The sequence below is a fragment of the Panthera pardus genome, unplaced genomic scaffold, assembly GCF_024362965.1.
Source record: "Panthera pardus isolate Hobbes unplaced genomic scaffold, ASM2436296v1 HiC_scaffold_24, whole genome shotgun sequence".
Taxonomy (NCBI): domain Eukaryota; kingdom Metazoa; phylum Chordata; class Mammalia; order Carnivora; family Felidae; genus Panthera; species Panthera pardus.
In genome coordinates, this window is record NW_026526810.1 from 60,366,221 (window position 1) to 60,385,742 (window position 19,522).

The following is a 19,522-nucleotide window of genomic DNA, read 5'->3' on the forward strand; positions in this document are numbered from 1 at the left end:
ATCTGTGGCTGAGAAGAAAGTGAAGTTCTAAGCACATACAAGGATAAGAGTGTATCCAGGTAACCCATGTAGTAAATTGGATCAGTGTTAGTAACTCTCTATTCTCTCCTTGTATTAGTATATACACGCCCTTTGCTATGTGCCTTTATAGTTTTCATCACTAAATGTGGAGACTGTTTTCCTGTTCCATTAATGGAAATTACTGTTTAGTAAGACATGGCTTTGCAAAGCCAATGATCCAGGTATTACTTTCCTTTAGATGCGTATAGGTAGCTATGTCCCCATGATCCAAACCACCTTAATTCTCTTTTCCTTCTTCAAAGTTCTTATCTTTCATCCTTTAAAATTATTTGGTCTTCTTCTCTGGGGTTCTTAAGTAGCACGTTCTTCATAGCTTTTTCCTTACTAGTATAACTGTAGGCAATTCACCCAATTTGGGGGTCAATTTTAACATCTGTGAAACAAGGAGATGGGGTTTTCTGATTTTAGGACCCCTCTCTGCCCTAATACTCACAGAAACAAAAGTTTTCAACTTTTTATTGTTATCAGGGCCACTGGTGAGAATTAAATGAAAATTCAGGTACTTAAACTTTGCTTCCATAGATTTTAATTTAGCAGATTTGGGGTGGGACCCCAGCAAATGGTCTAATGTACAACAAAAGTTTACTCTATGAGCTCCATTGTTTTTCATCCAAAACCATTACTATCATAGAGTAAAATGAGGTTTAAATAAGCATAAAACAGGGGCACCGAGGTGGCTCAGTTGGTTAAGTGTCAGACTTCAGCTCAGGTCATGATCTCATGGGTTTGTGAGTTTGAGCCCCTCACTGGGGCTTTCTGCTGTCAGCACAGAGCCTGCTTCAGATGCTCTGTCTCTCTCTCCCTCTACCCCTCCCCTTCTTGCACTCTCTCTCTCTCTCTCTAAAAAAATAAACAAACATTAAAAAAAAAGTACAAAAGGAATGAACTTCCCAGTTGACTTAAATGGTGATCTTCAATTAGAGGGGAATTGAGACAGCAAAAATCTAGCTGGATGAGATAGTGCTCTGAGGAAATTCAGAAGCGTGCAGCTCTACATAGAAACTTTCCATATTTGGGGCACCCGGGTGGCTCAGTCTGTTAAACATCCAGCTGTTGATCTCAGCTCAGTTCATGATCTCACGGTTCGTGGAATCAAGCCCTGCCTCGGGCTCTGTGCTGACAGTGCAGATTCCCTCTCTCCTTCTCTGTCTGCTCCTCCTCCACTCGCACTCACAAGCTCTCTCCCTCAATAAATAAATAAACTTAAAATTTTTTTTAAAAAAACCCAGTTCATTGTTTTCAAGGTGTGGGGATGAGAAGGTTTTTATCTACCAACAGGCTACCAAATCTAACATAGGAGTCTTAAAATATAGGTCCTATGTATAGACGTTTTTGTGTTTATATGCATGTTACATATATTCAACATGTGCTCACATGTTGAATCTATATGACAGACTAAACTGTATTTCAAAGTAATAAACTAATGATTGACACTGTAGTCATAACTTAGTGCTTGAAAATTGCATTGTATGAACATTTAAAATGTATTTCTGGCACTCTCTGGCCTTAGGACCATCATCTTTAAGGGTTTGGTAAAGCCACATGTAGAGAATATAATGATTTTGAGTTTTTTAGGACATTTGAAGATGTTAAGCAGATTTACCAGGGGACCATCTCACTCATTCACCCCTTATCTAAGATACTTTACTGCAAAAGTGTCTACCAAAGGAGAGAATATAGGGAGCCAGAGCCTTTTCTCATTTTTAGTAGACTCTATTACTTCTTTGCAGTGAAAAACTGCTTCCTTGGGGTAAAGGTATCAGGCCTAGGAGAAATATCACTGATCCCTCCTACACCAAATAATGAGTTGTGCCTTAAAAGTCATCTTATACAAAAGTGCAGTGTGAGTAGACTTAAGCCCATGCCTGTTACCCTTCCTCCCAGGGCCAGGGCCACCAACTACCCAACCACCCTGGTTGCTTTAGAGCTGAAAGCTTATCACGGTGATTTAAGTAATACATATGTGCTTCGATCTTTACGGATAATTAAGGCTGCAGTGTATACCTAGGATGAGTTAGCAACCTTTTTACAGCTGTATTTTCAAAAGGGTGACAACTACTTACCCATTGTGCTTTGGGTACATTTGTGTGAATCACTCCCAACTACTGTGTCTCCTAATACTGACCCCTGAGCTAATTAGCAGCCTGGTGTGATGGTTTCTATTTTGTAGCAACCAATTAGGCAGTTGCTCTGGACAGAACTGACAACAAAATGTAAATTTAAACACAGAAACCAGGGTCTGTTGGTTGAGAGGAGAAAGCCAAGGCCAGATAAGTGAAGATGAGGTGAGATTGTGAACGGGTTTTGTTTCCGGTAGTAGAATACTGGGCCTCCTTAAATTCAGATTCAGACCAAGGTACCCCATTAGCAAATAAATAAATAAACAGGCACATAAATATATATACACATAAACAAGCAAATAGATAATTTTTAAAAATAGCGGAGCATTAGTGTTTGTGCTGGGAGAAGCGAGACTATAAGTCATGGCCACCCACCTGCTCTCGGGAGGCACTTCCTAGGTATAGACTTGTGCCCAGACCCCTTCCTCAGAAGCAGCTTCACATCTGCCTTTAAGCTTCAGCCTAAACGGCCTCTCATCAAGCCTTCCTCACCCCAGCATCTGACCCACGGAGGCACCGAATGGCAGGCTCCCTCTCAGCCACTCAATCCTCTCCAAGGGAGATTTAAAAGTGTCCTACTGTCGTTCTCACTCCCCTCCCCCCAACTAGCATCTCCATTTAGGGAGGGAATTTCCGTTATCGCCCCAAAGACAAAGAGCAAAAAGGTGAGGGACGCACGTAGAGAAGCCACAGGACCGACTCGCGTCCGTTCCCACTCACCCACGCGTCTGCTCCCGGCTCCCCCTCCTCTCGCCGGGGACTGGCGGTCAGGTGAGGATACCTGTGCGCCTAGAGAAGCCCCGAGGGGCACTGCGATCCTTCCTCCCGAAGTCACCCCACTCCCCACGGGGGCCCCAGGACTCTTGCCCCCCTCTCCCGGTGCGCGCGTCCCCTGCCCCTCGGGCTCCGGCGCGCAGCGACAGCCACACGCCGCGCTCGGCTCCCCTCCGCCGACCTGGCGTGACGCAGGCAGAGACTACTTAAGGGCGGATTAGAGGCGGCGGCCGCGGATTCCCGAGCCCGTCAGCCAGCTCCGCGCGCTGCGCCCAGGCCTCGCAGGAGGCAGCACAGGGGCGCCCGGTGCCTGCAGAAGTGCCTGGCGCGGGGGGTGCTGCCCGGACCTTTCCCTGGCCCCCAACCCAGGGGGTGAGACCTCTCTCGGGCCGCCAAGAGCTCACGGACCTGCACGCTGCCACCCCCGCCCCGCCCCTCTCCCGGGCATCCGTGGGCTCCAGACCTGATCCCCGGACGGCGCGGGAGGTTAGTGCCCGCTCTCCCAACCGCGCCAGCTGCCCCATCAGTCGGGGTGCGCTACGATTTCTTTCCTCATTTCCCTCTTTTAAGTGCAATAAAAGGGAGAGGGGATTCCTGGATTTTTTTTTTTTTAATTTGTTTGCTTCCTTAATTGGGGGGCAAGCGCTCCCAGTCGGGAGGTGCGGCCCAGGGAGGGGCCAGGAGCGGGAACGTGCCCGGTGCTGCCCAGTCTTTGTCTGCTGCCTCCGGATGCACAGCGATGGGGGAATGGACCATCTTGGAGAGGCTGCTGGAAGCCGCGGTGCAGCAGCACTCCACTATGATCGGGAGGTAAGGGCGCCGAGCCGACTGTCAGCGGGCCCCGTCGGGCGACCCCCGGGAGTCCCTTCTCACGTCCAGACCGAGCCCCAACAGCCCCCAGCCCATCCACTGCCCCTTCCCATCGTCCTCGGCCCGTGTGCCTGTGCCCCTGGTAATTGTGCACCCGATGCTGATGCCCGGTGATGTCCCCTTCCCCCAGCCGCTCCTGATCAGCTCTCCATCCCTTCCCCCTGAAGCACCACTGGGGGGTTGACTCTTCTCCCATTAGAAAAAGAGTTGTTGGCTCAGTCGTGGTACCCCCACCACTCTCTGGAGTCAGAGCCAATCTCCATCCGGTTCCCTAAATAGAATCTACAAGGAAGGCAGGATTGTGTTTGGACAGAGAAGGGCAAATGGGGAGATGGATCTGCTCTTTGGAACAGATGTATCTTTTCCCAAGAAATACTTATCAACCTAAACTGATTTGGCTGTTAAAACTTACAGTATCAGACACCCACACTCCCAATTGATATTTTGTGTCATCATATGTATATATATACTCATATGTATATACACTATAAAAAGCCGTGTATATATGTGGATATACATTCATAGCTGTCTGTTTATATAAGACATTAAGTTCAGTATTTATACTGAGGGTAAATTAAATATCCACTTGAAATAATTACATGCACACTCTGTGTGTAGACTTTGAAACAGGTACTCTCTGTTCAGATATTCCATGTGCAGTTGCCATATCCAGAGTGAAGGTGTGTTTTTTGCCTCTGTGCATTCCATGTAGCAGATGAAATCTATTTGTTGCAAATACACCATGCCCAATACATGGATGGAGATATATATATATATATATATATATATATATATATATATATATATATATATGAGATCCTTGTAATATGAAGTGTTTCCAGTCTACCAGCAACCAGCAGAAAGGGAAGAGCCAAAAAAGATTTCCTAGTTTCCCAGGTCAGAACCACCAGGGATGGACAGCTCTTAAGTCAAAGGACTGGCAAACACCAACCAGAGCAGGGAAAGGAGGAGCAGGGGTTTCCTAAGTCAGTGACTCAACCCTTGAGAACCTCTCTCCCTCCCTCTTCCCCTGCTCAGGATCCTGTTGACTGTGGTGGTGATCTTCCGGATCCTCATTGTGGCCATTGTGGGGGAGACGGTGTACGATGATGAGCAGACCATGTTTGTGTGCAACACCCTGCAGCCCGGCTGTAACCAGGCCTGCTATGACCGCGCCTTCCCCATCTCCCACATTCGTTACTGGGTCTTCCAGATCATAATGGTGTGTACCCCGAGTCTCTGCTTCATCACCTACTCTGTGCACCAGTCTGCCAAACAGCGAGAACGCCGCTACTCTACTGTCTTCCTAACCCTGGACAGGGAGCCCCCTGAGTCCATGGGGGGTCCTGGAGGAACTGGGGGTGGAGGCAGTGGTGGTGGCAAACGAGATGATAAGAAGTTGCAAAATGCCATTGTCAATGGGGTGCTGCAGAACACAGAGAACACCAGCAAGGAGACAGAGCCAGATTGTTTAGAGGTTAAGGAGCTGACCCCACACCCATCAGGGCTGCGCACTGCTGCACGATCCAAGCTCCGAAGGCAGGAAGGCATCTCCCGCTTCTACATTATCCAAGTGGTGTTCAGAAATGCCCTGGAGATTGGGTTTCTGGTAGGCCAATACTTTCTCTATGGCTTCAGTGTCCCAGGGTTGTATGAGTGTGACCGCTACCCCTGCATCAAGGAGGTGGAATGTTATGTGTCCCGGCCTACTGAGAAGACTGTCTTTTTAGTGTTCATGTTTGCCGTGAGTGGCATCTGTGTTGTGCTCAACCTGGCTGAACTCAACCACCTGGGATGGCGCAAGATCAAGTTGGCCGTGCGAGGGGCCCAGGCCAAGAGGAAGTCAGTCTATGAGATCCGCAACAAGGACCTGCCCCGGGTCAGTGTTCCCAATTTTGGCAGGACTCAGTCCAGTGATTCTGCCTATGTGTGAAGGGGCAGCTTCACACATAGGGCCTGGGGAATGAAATCTGCCCCAAGGCAGATGACTACTCAGAGAGAGTGGCTGTATCTGCCCTCACTTGCCATTGAGCTATAGGACAAGACTAGTTAAGAGAAGACCCTGCATCAATGGGAGAGGAGAGAAAGTAGAGCCATTACCACAGGTCACACCATTGGTTCCTACAGAGACCACTGCGCAGAGTGATGAGATGGATGAGTCGGACTTCTTTGGGCCTTTTCGTTGATGTCCCAGTCTGATCCTGCCAACAGTGTGCTTGCACAGCTACCAAGTAGGACTTAGCTCCACTGAGCTCAATATCCTGGTGAATGGCATTAACAAATACTTCATCGGTCCAAAATTTGTGACCTATCTCAACACGTCCCTTCATCCTGGGCTGCAGGACAAACATCCTTGAGGCATCTTTCGTGTACCTCCCCCATCAGCATGTTCCTCTCCTTCAACCCAGGATAGCATGCCAGCTTTTTTCTGAATCTAGCCTTACAGTAGACCTAATATGGTTTATCTGCAAGCTAGAGGGAATTACATGGGGTGCTTTTTGGAGATTGGCCATGGCAGAGGTTCGCATTCAAGCCCCATCTGACAAGCCCTTAGTCATTATGAAAACCTTAGGAATGTCTCAGTATTTCCAATTTTCTAACTCAAACTGCACTGGTGCTGTTTATTAGGGGCAGGGTTTGGGTGGGAGGGAGGGAGTTGCAATATGCAAGTATAACACTTCTGTGAGATGGTCGTTGCACTGTTAGGCATGTGGCTATGAGCTTTGGGATATTTCTGCCTTCCGGCTTGTGGACTTTGGCTAGCATTAAAAATATTTTGTTGTTGTTGATATCAAGGGTGTCTACTTGAGCCACAGAATTTCTAACTGGTGTATTCCATTCATTTTCTTATACTTCATTTTGCCATGGTTTGAATTTACCTGTGTGCTCACACCAGAGACCTTAATCAGCCCATGTCAATCCCAATTTATTATTTTATCAGTTATTTTTGAAACACACACTTAATCACTAGCTTAAGAAACCTGGAAACACTATTGGCTAACATGTGTTTACGGATGTGTATTTGAGACATATACCAAAGGTTCAAAAACCTGTTTCTTTGGACTGTGAATATGTTTCCTTCTCTTTGCTCTTATTTAAGTGCCATATTATACCTTTTACATCCACTGTGTATTTAGTTAAAGCACTGGCTGAGAATAATATTTGAATAATTGCTTTTATGAAGCCCCCGATTTCCTTTGCATTATCATTTATGATTTTTGATTTAGGTATGGACATGGTGTAACACACAACTGAGGATTTGTTTAAAATAAAGTTCTTGCCTTTTTTTTTCGTAAATTGGGGAAGAATCTTTATTTTTCTATTTTGATTGGGGTTCTATTTATTTATATGTATGTTCGAAAGTGTTTTGTTTCATGTTCGAAAGAGCACAACATTAGGGGCAGGAACTGAAAAATGGATGACCAATAAAGTCCAATCAGCCACTAACGGATGAGAAGAGGCTGGTACATTTTGGAATGCTGAGAAGACTGTGATGAAGTATTCAAATAGTAGGATTTACTAACTACTTTCCATTTTAGCCCAAGATTTCTCTGCTTGTCTAAGGATATTTCTTGTAATAAAATGCCAACACTATATCATATTGGGTCAATTCCACGAGTTAAATATTTTTCCTTTCCACCATACTTTTCTGCCATGGACCGTCACATCTAGCAGGTGTGCTGTGCTCCCCATCATCTCTTTAAGGCCTGATGTATAAAATGATGCTAACCCAAGTTACCTGGGTCGCTCAGTCGGTTAAGTGTCAGACTCTTGATCTTAGCTCAGGTCTTGATCTCAGAGTTGTAAGTTAAAGCCCCACACTGGGCTCCATGCTAGGTATGGAGCCCACTTAAGAAATAATACAATGAAAAAATAAGAGAAATAAAAATAAAATGATGCTAACCCAATAGTCAAACAGAACCCTCCAGAGCACCACTATCCAATACAACTTTGTGTAATGATGGAAATTTCTACTATCTATGTTGCTCGGTATGGGAACAACTGGCTACATGTGGCCATTGAGCTCTTAAAATGTGGGTAGTGCAACTGATGAACTGAATTTATAGCTTTGTTTAATCTTAATTAATTTAAATAGCCATGTATGCTTAGTTGCTACTGTATTATACAGCACAGTTGTACACTGTCAATCAGTCGTTGCCTATTGGGGTCTTTCAAAGGAGACTGATCCTTTGCTTATAGTTCATAAGGTCTTACTTTTTCATCACACATTTCACTATTATTTTTGGCATTTTCTGTCTACATGTGGTCCTATTCGCTCAGTAGGCTAATATTCTTCCTTCAGTTCTTTATTGCTATTCACCTGATTCCAGAAGACTTGGTCTGAGCATTGTGAGGCAATGTGGCATTTCCTGGATGATTGTTTTTCAAATACAATTGTGCCACCCTTTAACTATAGCAGAGCAGATGCCAATTTTAGAATGAAAATATGTTTATTTCCGTCTATAGGTTTCCATCTGTAGTATAAATAGGCAATTGAAAATTATTATCCTTGAGTAAAGAAACAGATCCTCCTCTATTTTCTGTTTGGTGAGCTAAAAATGTTTTAAAACACCTCCCAGAGATGGAGGAAGAGTGTTGTTTGAGAGCTCTTAGCATATGCTTGGGTGTGAAAGAAGTAGGAATCTGTGTGGAAAACAAGGGCTGTTGTATTTATGCCATGATGTAAGATTAGAAGAACGGTAGTGTTTCCTGGCGGAAGTGCATCCCCTACCAGTGGGGCTGATCTATTTCAGGTCCTTGATGTTTCCAAATACCCGCAAATGGAAAAATGATTAATTCACTTGTCAGAAATGGAGGCGGGAACATACCTTCCTCTGGGCATGTAGAGTCATCCCTCGGAATGACTGATGTGTGTCAGTCTGATTCTGTTGCTTTCTACTTAATGAAAAAAATATACCAATGATTTGATGTTTCACGTAGCTATGTGACGGATGTGACCTTAATCTGTACTTTGTGAGAGGACAACACCAATATATTCTTTTAGATTTAAGAGTCTTGGTGACTGAAGACCCTTTTGGCCTACGTGTGAGTGTTTGTGTACATGTGTGTGCACACATGTGCATTGGGAGGGGTAGTGGGCGCCAATGTACAAATTGGGTTTAAAAGTTTAAAAAGTGGGGCGCCTGGGTGGCTCAGTCAGTTAGGCATCCGGCTTCGGCTTAGGTCATGATCTCGCGGTCCGTGAGTTTAAGCCCCGCGTCAGGCTCTGTGCTGACAGCTCAGAGTCTGGAGCCTGTTTCAGATTCTGTGTCTCCCTCTCTCTCTGACCCTCCCCCGTTCATGCTGTGTCTCTCCCTGTCTCAAAAATAAATAAACGTTAAAAAAAATAATAAAAAATAAAAGTTTAAAAAGTGGGCACCAATGTATGAACCCTGGACAGGCTGAAGTTACGTAGTCTGTGGAAAGAAAATTTGTACTTTTTAAGTCCTCAAATATTTAAAGGGTTAAAAAAAAATGAAGGATAACAGCTGTGCTCTCTAACCTCTGAGGAAAGAGGCAAAGGAATGCATTTAAAATTGAGGGTGCAGGGGTGCCCGGGTGGCTCAGTCAGTTAAGCTTCTGACTTGATTTTAGCTCAGGTCATGATCTCACAGTTCATGGGATGGAGTCCTGTGTTGGGCTCTACACTGACAGCACGGGGCCTGCTTGGGATTCTCTGTCTCTTCTCTCTGTCACCACCCTCCCTCCCCGCCCACCCCCCCCCCCCCCCCGGCCCTGCATGAGTGCTCTCTCTCTCAAAATAAATAAGTAAACATTTAAAAAAAATCAGTTTGGGTGTCCACTCACACAAGAACCTGTACTAAACTCTTCTCCTGGTTGGCTCAGTGACCTTGCACTGAGCCTTCACGAAAGTCACTCTGTCTGCTACTTGTTGCATGGAGATGAGTTGTTTCTAGATCAGCTCCTTGAGAGTAGGAACTATGCCTTACTCACGGTAACATTATATAACATGTGTTGTCACCATCTCAGTTACTACCCCAGAGATGGGTACCTCAGTCTTCCACATGGAAACAGTCTTATAGACCCAGGGTGTATGAAAACTAATGGCATCCTATGAAGACATCAAGTCAAGGCTTTTATTATATGGTTGAAGAACCCCAAAAATCTAAACTCAAGACAGTGGGTTTCTGGGAAAATGCTATAAGCATTCGTCTTGGAGGATTGGAATATTTAGGAAACAGTATTTACACTGGTTTTACTTTCTTTATATTCTACCAAGTGTGTTTGCTGGCTTGTTCTTTTGGTGAGACTTTTTGTTTGTTCATTTTTTGCGACTGCTACCATAACAAAATATCATAGACTAGATGGCTTGAATAACAAAAACTTATTTCCTCACACTTCTGGAGTCCAAGATCAGGGTGTGAACAGGTTTGGTTTCTGCTGAGGCCTCTCTCCTTGGCTTGCAGTTGGCCACCTTCTTGTGTCTCGTTGTGTCACACAACACAATCTTTCCTCGATGCACACGTGTGTATCCCTGATGACTCCCTATGTGTCTAAATTTTCTCTTCTTATGAGAACACTAGTCAGATTAGATTAGGGCCCACCCCCAATGGCCTCATTTTAACTTAATCACCTCTTTAAAGGCCCTGTCTCTAAATATAGTCACATCCTAACCTACGGGAACACAATCCAGCTCATAACACTAAGTGTTTTCAAACCTTCAGGTACTCTTATGCTTAGAGGGGCTGTATAAATTTATTGTACAAAAAGAGATACCTTATAGAATGAAAGGGGCAGGGTTGCTAATTGACTGTGCCACAAGAACAATGGGTGTAAATTGGATCTGTCCTGAGCAAACCAAGATGCATGGAGACCTTATGTAAGACAATGAACCTGGGCTCCTGCTCCAAGGCCTGGAACCCTGGAGATAATGATAATACCAAGTCTCGGCCTTTGGCAAGCATGCTGTCAAAGCTACATCTCCAACACAAAGATGGAAATTTGTCAGCGATCAGGGGAAAATAGTATTTAAAAAATTCCAGTGCCCTTGACTCACTCCAGACCACCTAGATTAGAATCTCGGATGCGGTAGCCTAGCCATCAGTATTTTTTAATTTTCCATTCCTAGGGGATTCTAATCTGTAGTCAGGATTGAAATCAATGGAGTCAGAGACATTAGCATAAAATAATGAGAATCAGATATTTGGAGGAGAAACTAGGAAGGGAGGAGAAGGGAAGTATGAGGTTCTCACAACAGAGCTCCCCTTGTTTATATCGTAGGTAAAGTTAGTGATGAAGAGTTACGGATGGAAGACTAACAACAACTCTCAAGGCTTCTAGAGCGGAAGCAGTGGCCATGGCAGTGAGGGGGACTGACCAAGGTTAAAAGCTGGAGTCAACAGAGGAGGAGGAGCCTACGATGGAGGCTGAAAAGAGCTGGCTAGCAAAGGATAGTTGAAAAGTGATATCGTAAAGTTAAGGGAGGCAGAATCTGAAGGAAGAAGATCTGCTAATAGTTCAATTTATAAAAAAGCTAAATAACAGCTAGATAAAAGCCTCAAGAACATCTACTAGATTTGGTGGGTGGGATGTGAGAAAGCAGAAACAGCACAAACTATCCTTTGCCTGAGATACCTCCAGACCTCCTGCAGGTTCCATGGAAGCAATTAAAATTAGAGCAGGCAAAGGGTAAATCATTAGTCTGGTCTCAGCCAGGGCTCTGATATTCAGACAGGCATGGCTAGTTGGCTTTGTGACTACCCAAAGCCTACGTTCATTTAGAAGATTATTATACACCAGATAGAATTGTACCTTAGCTGAAACCAACCTGATTGAACCAAGCTCAGATGAGTAGCTGCAGCTACAATGTACTCAGCTTTGGGCCTTGAGGGCTGTAGGCAAGATCAGTGCATAAATCTAGGGATCTCTGAGGGACACTGGTGCCAAGTATCAATGCATGAGTTTCTGTTGTGAATCAGATCCATTATTCACCCAGGCCAGTGTTCTAAGTCTCTGACAGCTATGGCAAATGGAGTTGTGAGGAATGGACCAGTTCTTTTCCCCGGCTCCAAAGACCAGGGATGCCTTCTCAAACATGTTTATTTAACTTAATAAATAAAGTATCTGTCATCTATAATTACACCCCAAGTCCCCAGTTCCCAACCTCTTCCTTGAAAGTCCCAATCTCCAAAATCAACAAGCAAAAGGAAGTCATTCAATTCAAGTCAGTGCTTCCTTGAACATTGATGGGGTGCAAGGGCCTGGACTGGATGTTAAAGGAAATATAGACAGGTGTGATGCACTTTCTACCCTCACAGTGCCTACAGACTACCTGAGAAAAATGAGACAACTTCATAAGGCAGGATGTGAACTGTGCCACACTCAAGGCTCAAAATATTTGGGGTTCCAAAGAGGCAGCCATCACATCTGGGCTGTATGTGTGCATGTGTGCATGTGTGCGTGTGCGTGCGCGTGTGCGTGTGTGTGTGTGTGTGTGTGTTTGGGTAGGAGGGTGTGGAGCAGGTATAGAAAAATTTCACCAACAAGGTGGCATTGAAATGGGTCTCCTTGAAGAAAAGAGAAGTAGGAAGGGGCCAATATAAATGTTCTCCTCTGGCAGAGAAGTCTGGGGCATATGTGGAAGACTGGGGGATTTTGATTTGCTCAGACATCACAGAGTAGTGGGAAGTGGGTTTGGAAAATGAGCAAACTATATTGTGCATCCGGCAAAGGAAGCCACAGTGAATTGGGTAGACAATGTGAAGACACACCTTTCAACAAACTCATTTCAAGTGCTGTGGGTCCCTGGGTATCAGCCACACTATTCCTGTCCGACAATGCAGTGATTCCATCTCAGGATCAGCTTTGATTTGGAAAACACATTTCAATCTCAACAGTAAGGGATTGGAACAAATATCCAGGGTGATGGTTGGGGATTTGGCAGCATGGCCCCATTAACATTAGTGGGAGTTAGTCTGCTAAATCCCAGACACAGAACAGAATCCTTATGTTTATTCACCAGTGGTGACCTTTCTGCTGTAAAGTGATACAATATTTCAGAATCACTTAGAACCGATTAGGCTTTATAGCATCTCCCTCTCCTAAAAGGGAAACCTTTGTGAAAATTGCTGCTGTACGCACTGAAATGTCTGCATTTTGGGGCAACTCTGGCCAGAAGGAACATATGGGCACCTAAATATAGATTTGGTAAATTTTCATACCTCTGAGACATTTGATCTGGGGCATTTTTATCTGTTATACCTGTCTCCGGGTAGCAGTCAAGTTTTTTTTTTTGCAAATGATGGATGGCTTTAATTTTTTTTCCTTTTTCCTAATTTTCTTTTACCTACCCTCCATATTTTTATTTTCCCAAAGATAATAAGGGAAAAAAACCACTAAATTTTTTTTTAATGAAATCCGAATGGTCTAAAGATTTCTATGCATGATCTCATAGTAGCAAATATGTGTTAAACATATCCCCCCTTAAGCCTTACAACAGCCCTGGAAGGAGAGTGCTAAGTATGATTATACCCATTTTTCAGACAAGGGAACCAAATGGCAATGGCAAATCAGCGTGCCTAGGTTGTATAGGCAGTCTATGATATGTCTAGCTTCCATCCCAGGCAGTGCGATGTTGAAGCCAAGTTTTAATACTTCATGACACTACTTCCAAGAAAGCTCTGCTAAATGAGGTTTCAAGAAACCTGGCATATTGGTCTGCTAGTTCCCTCTCAGTACATTCTTCACTGGAACATTTCTTCCTCCCCCTCCTCCCCACCAAAATTTCTTTTCACGTGTGTCTCAGTACAGCACGAGACTGTCAGGCTTTCTAAGGCATTGCCGTGCCAGAGTTATCTTTGTATCTGCAGTTCCTGGCACAGAACAAGGCTTCACAAACGTTATTGATGGAATGAGTAAATGACAATATTGAATCACAGGACCTTAAGGTGTATGGGAGAGCTGAACCCATTCACTCCGTCATTCGGCAGATACCACTTAGATCCAGAAGGTAAGCTTGAATGAAGAGCTCTAGATTAGATGAAAGTTGAGGAAGGGTGGAATTAAGACAGTAGCTTCTCAAATTGTCAGGAAAGGATGGCCTAGGCTGAACAAAGTTTACTTAGTGGTGGTTGGCAAAGTCAGAGGTCCTCTCACTCCTGGTCCAGATCTTTCTAATCATGGGTCATGAGAGTCATGAGCTGGCACAGTGTTGGAGAGAAGGAGATCTTGAACTGGTTAAGCACGTGGCCCATCCAGTTCCAAGCCATCGTATTCCTGGACTTAGTCTGGGTTAGAGGATTAACTCAAGAGCACAAACCTACGGCCTTGGCCTCAAGTTGTGTGTGTACATGTGGGTGTGGGTATCTATCTTTGGGAATAACTTGGACATCTCCACACAACCCCACCCTGAGAAACCATGTTTTTGACTCTTCTTCCAGAATCCCTGGCGAGTATGGTGGGTCCCAAATGGAGCTCAGGCTCTCCTAAACCATGAAGAAGACCTCTGACTCTCACCCATCTTGACTGCAGCTTCTCTGCAGGCTTTTCTCTCTCTCCCCCAGGAGCCTATGGTTGCCCTGTGCATACTCATTGGTCAGTGTTTCCCACTGCTGTTTACAAGATTCCCTCCCACCTCCATTTTCCCCATCACTGACTAACACTACTCAGAAAAATCATTTATTATGTTAATACATATACACTGAACATAGTATTTGTACATCCTGAATTTAAGCCAAGCACTAAGGGTACAAAAGATATGTAGGAGAAAAACAAAGGAAGCAGCTTGGGGCTTATCATTTTTATAGAGAAAAGAGGCAGAGGTGAGGGACAGCCAATCACAGATGGAAAAGAGCATAAGCAATAGAGTCCTAGGGCCTTCCTCCAGAGAAGCAAGCAGAAGCTATATGCACCTGACATCATAAAAGCAAGTCTTCTATTTTATGAAAATGTATAAGAACATAATCTCAATTGGTGCTATCAGCCAAGCATAACTTGGTCACCCGGACATCAGGGATATTCTTTCTCCCTTAGAAACTAAAGTCAAATTACAATATTCACTAGTTTCTTTAGTTACAAGAGCAGGTAATAGTAATAATCATGATCATAACAAAAATCGTGACAGTGATAGTAAACATTTGAATAGATGCTTTTTCTGACCTCTTCCCTATGTATTATCTTATTTAATCTTTGTAACCTCTGTCTGTGGTGGGTACAGTACAAAATTAGTGGCACCTCTTTTTCCTTAGGACAGCAGAGCCTCAGAGCCTCAGTTTGGTGATTCATCTAAAACCATGGTTAGTTTTTTTTTTAATTTTTTAAAAGTTTTTATTTATTTTTGAGAGAAAGAGACAAAGCACAAGTGGGGGAGGGGCAGAGAGAGAGAGAGAGACAGGGAGACACAGAATCTGAAGCAGGCTCTGGGCTCCGAGCTGTCAGCACAGAGCCTGATGCTGCAGTCAAAGCTACAAACCATGAGATCATGACGTGAGCTGAAGTCAGGCGCTTAACCAGCTGAGCCATCCAGATGCCCCTAATACCATGGTTAGTTTTAACACAGATGGGACAGAACCCAGTTCTCTGACTTAAAGTCTGGTGCACTTTCCAGCCTCTGTGGCTTCTTGACTCAACACATGTTATGCTCTAGATTGTCAGGAAAGAAACCTACAAATATTAGGAGAGAAATGAATGTATTCTCAAAAAGTGGTTTCCAATACTTCTAACGAGATCGCAAAGAAATGTGGCAGGCCAATCTTTAGGGGAGGATGTTGGTCTGGTCTCTCGGGAACTGAGGTTTGTTCAGTGCAGTTAACAGAGTGCTTTCACTTGGACCACAAACCAAGTAGAAGCTAAGTGAACATTCTGGAAGGGCAGCCAGACTTCCATGTGATCCTCCTCTTAGCTGTTTTCCATGCTTTCAGAGATGAGGAAATACAAAGAAGCACTTTTCCTTTTTTTAAAAAGCTAGCGTTTATTTCCCCCAAATACAGAGGTAACACCTACTCAGAGAAAAGCACAGTGAAAAAAATTCTGCCGCTCAGAGAATCACCATTAACCATGTTTGTCCTTTGATGTATACCTGTGTGGGACTCCTACTCCATAGATGGTAATACATAGGACCACAGATGTGGGTTTTCTAGAGGTAACATCCCAGTGTCCGTATTATTTTGTAGCCTTTCTCCATTTAGATATAGATGGTTAATATTTTCCACACCAACAAATAAGTTGACGACATGTTTTTGATTAGTGGATAAATATTCTATGATACAATGGTGCCACAATTTACTTGAACGATTCCCTGGCTTGGGGTATTTAGGTTGTTTCCAGTTGTCACTGTTATATATGAAAGTGAAGTAAGCATCAATGTACATTACCACACTGTTTCTACAGGACCGCTGGATTACAGAGCAGACCCCTAAGATTTATTGCTACATTGCCAAATTTTCTAGAGTCAATTTGAGAAGGTTAGCTGTTGTTGGCAGTTAACAAGAATGTTCAAGAAGAAGATAATTTCTGGGATTCTAGAAAAACTAGCTTACTAAGATAATAACACACAGTAAATCTTCTCAACTTTGCTTTTGGGGGAAAGGGTGGAGGGGAAAGTATTTGGAGGTTCATTTTTGTATTTTACTGTGTGTGTGTGTGTGTGTGTGTGTGTGTGTGTGTGTGTGTAATGGGAGCTAACTTTCTAAATATAAGCTCTCAGCATAGAGACTGCATGGCTGTGTGTTTGAGAAAACAAATCTTGGTTCAAGGGCTAAGGATGAGCATGATCACAGCCAGGTCAAGGAAGCATCCTGGGGTATCCATAAAATGATGGCAAAGTTTTGAGCGAGAAAACTAGTGGATATAATTAAATTCTGAAGTCCTGCTCATGCACTGGGTCCTGAACCAGCCTTAGCTATAGAAATGAGATGGCTGGAAGCACACTGAGTGATCCAAACCCAGCTGGTGCTTCACAAGGAAGAGATGGTCACAGAGGTGGTGCTTCACCTCAGTGATAAAGCTTTTATATGCTGGTATCGGGCCTATGCCCAGTTAGAAACCAAAGACAAGTGGCAGAGATGGAAATTTTATAAGGGAACAAATGTAAAAACGTACACATTACACACCTGTGGGTTGAAGACCAGGCTTAAAAGGGCACATAAGATAGCCAGTCCTTATTAGAAGGATCAAAAATTTCCAAAGGAACCTTGTTTCTACCAAGTCACTCTGAAATTTATTTAAATGAAGGTACATTTGATAAAAATAGCAGTTTCCTTCTCTGTGCCTGGGTGCTAATGAGCTCGACAGGCATTTATTCCTCACTTTGATATATTTGTTCTCCTTACCACACCTTTCTCTGGCGCTCTCAGGGTCCTCGGGTGTTGAAATGAGGGTGGCTAGTACTTGAAAAGACTTTCCTAGGTGAGGAAGTACAATGACATAATGATTTCCTTTTTTAAGGAACGAAGGGAGAATGGAGGCAAGTGGTTGGCCGAAAAAGTAATGTTTTAAGAAAACCGGAAGGCAAACTCTAATGTCACTTGTCTGAATACTTTGTGGGGATAGATTTCACATCTAACATGTGCTTGGGGGCTTTCTGGGGTCAAAGAATTAAATGAGGAAAATAGGAGGATGACAGATAGCTGGTGAGTAGTTACAATCACAGGCTTTACAGTCAAATTGCCCTAGGAAAGTAAGAGTGACCCATAATATAGTGTCCCATGATCACCTCTGATTAATGCATTTGATGCATTCATTGTGCAAGCGTTTACCAAGCCTCCATGTGGGTCAGACTCTGCATTAGCTTCTTGACTCTTTGATTTTGTAGCTGTGGGATCTGGGCAGTTATGTAACATCACTAAACCTCAGTTTCCAGATCTGTGAAATGGGAATAATAAAACCATCTATCTTACTGTGTTGGAAGTTTTAAATTTGGTTATGTCTGTAAAAAGAACTCTTCACAATTGCCTGATACCTACTAAGTGCTTAACAAATATTATTCATTTATTATAATAATAATTATTACTGTTAATGAGACTCCGAGTATTGGATATGGCCATTGGTACATTGAGTTCATCACAATGTTTTCTGCAAGAAAACTGAAAAAGGAGAAAAGAACATAGGAAGGCAGATCTGGGTAGGGACATCAGCTTTTCCCCATTCCCTGGTTTGTCTCAGGCCATCACAATGACTCCCAGGGAAGTCAGTAATGGAAGTAATGGAAGGAGCAGTATATATAGGGAACACATGATCTAATCCAGCTTTGACACCAAAGAAGGTGGATGGGACCACCAGGACATCAGATTCCTTGCTGAAGGAACAATGGTTAGGAAAGAAATCCTTTTTTTATTTACCTAGACTTTGGCTCTGTTGAGATCTAAATAAATTACTTCCACTTGTGTAGACCTTCATATTGTCTAAGAAGTGTCATCCACATTTTCAAATGATCCTCTCTCAGAACCTTTGTAAGACAAATAGAAAATAACCCCATCTTACAGATGAGAAAATGAGGTTTAGAGATACCTATTTTTCAAACAACCAGTTTCAGAGTCAGAGTTGAAACCAAAGCCTGATCTAAACCCAAACTTCTAGTTACTAGAATGTTCTGCCGCTCCTAATACTGACCCCTTTACAGTTTATGTGAATATCTGCTCTTCAAAGGGCTTTTCTGGGCAGAGAGAAACTTATTTTCACCTTAGATAAGATCGTGCTTAAACAAACAAAATTCTTGGAGACATTGCAAAGCTGGTATAACAAATTCTAAATCAAAGAGACATTTGGAAAATATTACTGTTATTTATTATCTATCACCCTGATCTTGGCTCTTGATGAAGATCAAGAGGAACTGACCACCATCTTATTTTATTTGTGGACTCCCTGGGCATTACTAATGGACTCATTTATTGAATTAATAGATGTGAAGCTCTCAAGGACAGTGTCTCGCACATAGTTATGTCCTCCATGAACTTGTGTATTGTTGAATGAAAAACAAATAATTTTACTTATTGAGTGCTTATTAAGGGTTTTGTGTGTAATAATGCATTTGATAAACACAACAGCACTAAAGGCACATATTAGAGAGGAGGAAGCTGAGACCCAAAGAGGTTACAGAGTGCTAAGTGTGGTATAAATTCATTTTTAACTATATGTATTTGCATGTGGGAAAGGCTGCAAGGAATATACCCCTCTCTAAATGGTAAAGAAATTGGATGATTTTAAATTTAACTTATGGATTTCCCACAAATACAATATTATAATACTTAGATATGATATCATTGTGATATATTTAATTTTGTAATCTTATAAGAATTTTTACTTACTGCATGTAGAGAAACTTTTGGAGTTTAACAATGGTCTTCTGTGAACTTAACGTTTGTCAGTTGTTTATTCATGAAAGTTTTCCTAAACACTCAGATTAGATACACCATTAGTTTCCAGACTGGGCTCTGATTGACACAAGATAAGAAAGCAGCAGGAGGTGAAAGGGCAGAGGTAAGAGCTCAAGTCACTGAGGATTAAAGAGAGAAAGAATCTTGGTTGAATATACCCTCTGTACTGATGATTCTAGAATCCTAACACTTTGTGTGGTGGGAGTTGGATACAGTGAGGGTAGAATTGGGAGGCAGTGGGTAGCTGTGAAGGTAGACTGTCCACTGAGATTGGTAACAATGGGAGGTGATTGGGATTTGGGATAGGATAGATTTTTAAGATGTACCCCACAAGTAATTGAGAAA

The 19,522-nt window shown here is 43.2% G+C and overlaps 1 protein-coding gene and 1 long non-coding RNA gene across 3 annotated transcripts in view; one reads left to right on the forward strand and one right to left on the reverse strand.

Annotated features, from left to right (window-relative positions):
• Positions 1 to 19,281, reverse strand: part of LOC109263207 (uncharacterized) — a 43,282-nt gene extending 24,001 nt beyond the window's left edge. Inside the window, exon 1 of one of the 2 annotated variants that reach the window (XR_008417127.1) lies at positions 19,109 to 19,281. This is a non-coding gene — a long non-coding RNA (uncharacterized LOC109263207). Of the gene's footprint in view, positions 1 to 2,921; positions 3,175 to 19,108 lie in introns of those variants that run through there. The other variant, XR_008417126.1, reaches the window with a different exon arrangement.
• Positions 3,219 to 7,446, forward strand: GJD2 (gap junction protein delta 2). Its single transcript, XM_019442646.2, has 2 exons — positions 3,219 to 3,785; positions 4,884 to 7,446. Exons 1-2 carry the CDS (start codon positions 3,715 to 3,717, stop codon positions 5,776 to 5,778), a joined length of 966 nt encoding a protein of 321 aa, XP_019298191.1. The 5' UTR covers positions 3,219 to 3,714; the 3' UTR covers positions 5,779 to 7,446.
• Positions 19,282 to 19,522: the final 241 nt, after the last annotated feature.

Excerpts from the sequence above, each read along its gene's own strand:
- GJD2 (XM_019442646.2), top strand. The coding sequence starts at position 3,715 with ATGGGGGAATGGACCATCTTGGAGAGGCTGCTGGAAGCCGCGGTGCAG. Across the intron at positions 3,786-4,883 it reads CACTCCACTATGATCGGGAG|GATCCTGTTGACTGTGGTGG; the intron begins GTAAGGGCGCCG and ends TCCCCTGCTCAG.